The sequence below is a fragment of the Engraulis encrasicolus genome, chromosome 6 (assembly GCF_034702125.1).
Source record: "Engraulis encrasicolus isolate BLACKSEA-1 chromosome 6, IST_EnEncr_1.0, whole genome shotgun sequence".
NCBI classification, from domain to species: domain Eukaryota; kingdom Metazoa; phylum Chordata; class Actinopteri; order Clupeiformes; family Engraulidae; genus Engraulis; species Engraulis encrasicolus.
This window is the reverse complement of record NC_085862.1, coordinates 55,522,582-55,527,581: the sequence shown is the minus strand read 5'-3', so window position 1 is coordinate 55,527,581 and position 5,000 is coordinate 55,522,582. Positions and strand designations below refer to the sequence as shown.

The 5,000-nt window shown below is 44.9% G+C and overlaps 1 protein-coding gene across 3 annotated transcripts in view; it reads left to right on the top strand.

Annotated features, from left to right (window-relative positions):
* The window catches only part of ryk (receptor like tyrosine kinase), a 101,135-nt gene that overhangs the window by 42,025 nt on the left and 54,110 nt on the right, over positions 1-5,000 (top strand). For all 3 annotated transcript variants that reach the window (XM_063201996.1, XM_063201997.1, XM_063201995.1), the window contains exons 2-4: positions 1,391-1,512; positions 3,574-3,673; positions 4,770-4,901. In XM_063201996.1, the coding sequence (XP_063058066.1) occupies positions 1,391-1,512; positions 3,574-3,673; positions 4,770-4,901 (354 nt within the window). The remainder of the gene's footprint in view (positions 1-1,390; positions 1,513-3,573; positions 3,674-4,769; positions 4,902-5,000) is intronic.

Below are 5,000 nucleotides of genomic sequence, written 5' to 3'. Positions count from 1 at the left end.
AGAGTATGATAAGGTAGTAGCTTGGGTAGTAGCCATGTTTGTTTTTCAGGTTTCCGGTTGAGAGGGAGGTTGTGCACAGCATGTTGGGTACCAAGGCAGCGAAGTCAGCATCTGATGCTAACCTCAAATATCCCCCGTTACGCCCACAAATGCAGTCAACTGCCGAGGGAGGAAATAAAGCAATTTTCGTTTCGATCCACACTTCATGACTCCATGTCCAGTTATCTCACTGGAAGGACAGCTGCCTTCCCTGTTTCGAATGAACCCGAGGTCTAGTGGTAACCAGGCAACTTCCACCCTACCCTCCAACCCCATATGCCATGAGTCGTAAGTAGTCTCATTGCTGACTGTGAGTTTCTGAAGGGATTTGTTCAGTCCCCGACCCAGAACTCCAGGGAGAAATTGGGCATTTGGTTTGTAAACCTGTGTCATATATAGCCATGTTTCTGGGCCAATGACATTTTTGTGATTGGTGTTAGGGTGGTGCAACCATAGCATGTTTCTACACAGTGACACAGTGATGTGCTGTTAAGTTTTTGTCAACGGGGCGTTGAGAAGGATCCAGCTGAGAGAGGTGTGTATTCTAATATGCGGACTCCAGTCCTCCACTTGTGCTTGTGGCCTGGCATTTTGCTGATGCTCCGCCCCCACGGTCAGCCTAGCCAAAACACATTTTTGGGGCACTATTCTTCATTCTCCTTCCAATTTGCAAATGAGAAAATGACTTTACAATTGAGCTTTTGCGAAATATTGGAATGCAATGCTGTTGTCAGTGATGTCATCACAACGTATTACCTCCTGGTATGAGGTCACAAGCAGAAGTGGAGGACGCAAGTCTGCATATTGGAATATACCCAGGGTGGTGATTAGTTGTCATTGGGACGCAATAGTACATTTTATTTTTTTATGCTTATGATGAGGTCAAGGGGGTGTTGGAAGACTTATGATGAGATCCAAGGGGTGTTTATTCAAAAAAGCTTGGGGACACAGCATGTTGGAAATTCTTCCCCCTCAACACCTTCCCACCTCTCTGCTCTGCATAAAAGAAAACGTTTAATCTGCAATATGCTCCAGGCAGCTTCCTCTTTTACACGGACTTAGAACTAGTCCTATTGTCCAGCTGGATGATGCTCAAAGTCCCTCTTGGAAGCTGCTTGCACATGTTTTTGAAAATGCATCGGTTTTGGCCTCTCGTTCACACATAACCAGGGTTTCCTTTTACGCACCTGCCACAATGGATTTTTTATTTGTATCCATGTCATACGTAAACTGATAAAAAAATATGCATATGTGAATATCCGGATACGTGTAAAGAGCATCTTATTCTGCACTGTACTTGTACTGTCTATGCGCTAACTGTGTGGCTCTCTGTGTGTGTGTTTCTGTGCAGGCCTGGATGCGGAGCTGTACTATGTGAGGGACGATGATGTGAACATGTACGCCCTCTCCTTCATCCCGCCCATCCCCAGTGACATCAGCACACTACACTTCACATGGCATTCCAAAAACAAGGTATGCACACGCACACACACACACACGCGCACGCACACACACGCACACACACATGGCCTAGAACTGTGTCTGTTGGTGGAGCAGCTGCATTCATTAGCTGTTGGTGAGCAGCATCAGCTCCAAAGGTGTTCTTCTCCAGGACGCAGAGCCCTCAAACCATCTCTCTCTCTCTCCCTCTCTCTCTCTCTCTCTCTCTCTCTCTCTCTCTCTCTCTCTCTCTCTCTCTCTTTCTCTTTCTCTCTTTCTCTCTCTCTCTCTCTCTCTTTCTCTCTTTCTCTCTTTCTCTCTTTCTCTCTCTCTCTCTGTCTCTCTCTCTCTCTCTCTCTCTCTCTCAACACATACATGCACACACACACACACACACACACACACACACACACACACACATGTAAAAGTATATAACTTTTCCCTCCACTTTATTCCTAACCAATGACGGCCAGGAGTGGGCATTTGAAACAGAAGCAGTGTTAACTTAAGACACAGGAAAGGCAAATGGCATGATACAGATGAGGAGATGCAAATGAATGAATGTTATATGACAATTTAATTATCAACTGCAAGGTAACATTACATTTAACTCAAGGCTACTGTAGGTTACATAGGGTACAGTGAAATCAAAGACATTTTAGCCAACCTCAGAATGTTTAGGACAAAGAGAGAGAGGGAGAGAGAGAGAGAAACAGAGAGACACACACGTCTTGTGCATGGGAGAAAGAACTCAAAGAGGGGCTCATTATCATAGGCTTTTATACTGTAAGGAGAGGTGGCCAAGGTCCTTTGTCTTGTAGGGTCAGTGACACCCGACCCAGGGGTTTCAGCCACCACATAGCATGGGGGGAATGACCTCTTAAGTCAACTTTTACAGAGATAACAGCAAACAGTGACAGCAACAATATCAGTTCTGGGTCATCCAATAATCTCCATATTTACATCACCAATTTCCATTCCATCTGCATCTTGAAATATTGATGCCACCTGTGTCCATCTAACTTGATTAATCATATAACAATATTACCTGTGATGGGTTATTTAGTATAAATAGGGTCAATGTTGTGCTACTTAGCGTCCAGCATCACTGGGTGAAATGTCAGTGCCAATTAGATAACAAGGACGTCTCTGCATATATAAAATCCTCCTCCACCCACACACTGATGGACATCTCCATGCTTCCTCGTCCTCATCGATTGATGCCCCCGCCTCCATACCTTTTCCATATCTCTCCATCTGTCGCTCTAGTGTCAGTCCACTATCTCTGACCTTACTGACTCTATATCTAATCTCACTCTCCTGACCTGCCTGCCTCTGGCTGGATGGATCTAATTTGGCCTCTCTTCCCCTTCTCTGCCCTCTTCCTCCTGTCCATGGTCATTTGACCCCACATGCTCTTTTCAACGCACGCACGCACGCACGCACGCACGCACGCACGCACGCACGCACGCACGCATGCATGCATTCACACACACACACACACACACACACACACACACACACACACACACACACACACACACACACACACACACACACACACACACACACACACACACACACACACACACACACACACACACACACACACACACACACACACACACTGCTATCTTTTTGAGGACATTCCATTGGCTTCCAATATATCAAAAATATCCTAAAACTGTTACCTAACCTCTCTAAGAAAGTAAAGAAATGTTTTTGCACTGTAATTTTTTTCAACAACAACAAAACAACTGAGAAAGATATTTAATGGCTGTGAGGACCGACCAAAATGTCCTCACAACCACGAATGTTCTCACAGCAGAGGTGAAATGATATCATGTGGTCCTCTCAATAGTGGTTATAACAAGTACACACACAAAAGGTCAGTGTTGGATTTATATGTTGTTGTGTCCTGGGTCGGGGTCAGGGTGTGAATGATCTGATCAGATCTTGATTGCTGTTGAGTGAGGAGTGAAAAAAAGACGTGCTGCCTCTAGATGGATCATATAGCAGCCTAAGGTTATGTATGTGCTGGCTATCAGCCCCAGACAGCCCTGTCCCTCTTTAACCCCTTTCTTTGCTCGACAGGTGGAGTACAAGCTGGGCTTCCAGGTGGAGAATCCCTCAGCCATGGAGCAACCTCAAAGCAACATCTCCATGCAGGGAGAGATACCCAGAAGCAGATCAGGTACACACACGCGCGCACGCATGCACGCACACGCGCACACACACACGCACACACACACACACACACACACACACACACACACACGCACGCGCACACACGCGCGCACACACACGCGCACACACACACACGATGGTAACAATGTGATGGTAATGAATAATAGTATTAAGTCAAATTCTTACAAACCTTATTTGTTTAGCACAACACATGCAGGGCACACAACAAAAGAATAATTGTGTATTTTAAACTGATTTTCCCTTCGGTGGAAAAACTTGGGTAAATGGGTAAAATGCAGTTGGTCAGTCAGTAGGTTAGTGGTGCGCACATCCAAGACGCAGGTGCATGACAAAAGGCCAGAATACTGTAGAAACAAAGATGAATGTCCGCACACTGCTCCCGTGAAGTCTGATGAAGAGCAACTAGCTTGAAAGCGCTCACTTGAAAAAAATAAACAAGCAATACGGGAGCAGTGTGCGGACATTCATCTTTGTTTCTACAGTAAAATGCAGTTGGTGAAAGACTACCAACACTGTAAAATTATTTCCAAATGCCTCTAACTAGAAAATTTTAGGTTTGATGAAGACCTTAAACATATCCCTTTACTCTGTTATGTAGCTTTTTTCAGTTTTTTAACGCCATCCATATTTTTTTGCATTACCAACTGTACTAAACAGTATTACACTGAATGACATTTTATCTGTAAAAATGGGGTAAAAATGCATGTCGCTTACTATTTTCTGAACAGAAAATAATAAACTTAATCACTCTACACTCCAATGTACCCAAAAAAGTTGAGAAACGTTGTCAGGGAACAGTTTTATTTTTTGAGTCCTGAAAACCCTGTTTCGTCTTTGACCCACACACACCACACACCACACACCCACACCCACACATATGTTTTCTCTCGTTTTGTGTAGACCTGATGGTAATGTGGATGAGAAGACCCAATGTTAAGTTGTTAATTTTCTGTCTGTCTGTCTCTGTCTGTCTGTCTCTGTCTGTCTGTCTGTCTGTCTGTCTGTCTGTCTGTCTGTCTGTCTGTCTGTCTGTCTGTCTGTCTGTCTGTCTGTCTGTGTGGTGTGTTCGTTCCTGTGTGCAGTGTTCCGTGTGGACCTGCTGTGTTCTGGTAAGGTGGATGAGGAGGCCCTGGTGACCGTGCAGCTGAACCTGACCATCAACCCCAAGAATGTCACCACGCTCAACTTCAAACGCAGGAAAATGTGCTACCGACGTAAGATCACCCATATAGTTTAACACCCTCTACTGTGTGTGTGTGTGTCTGTGTGTGTGTATCTGTGTGTATCTGTGTGTGTGTGCCTGTGCCTGTGAC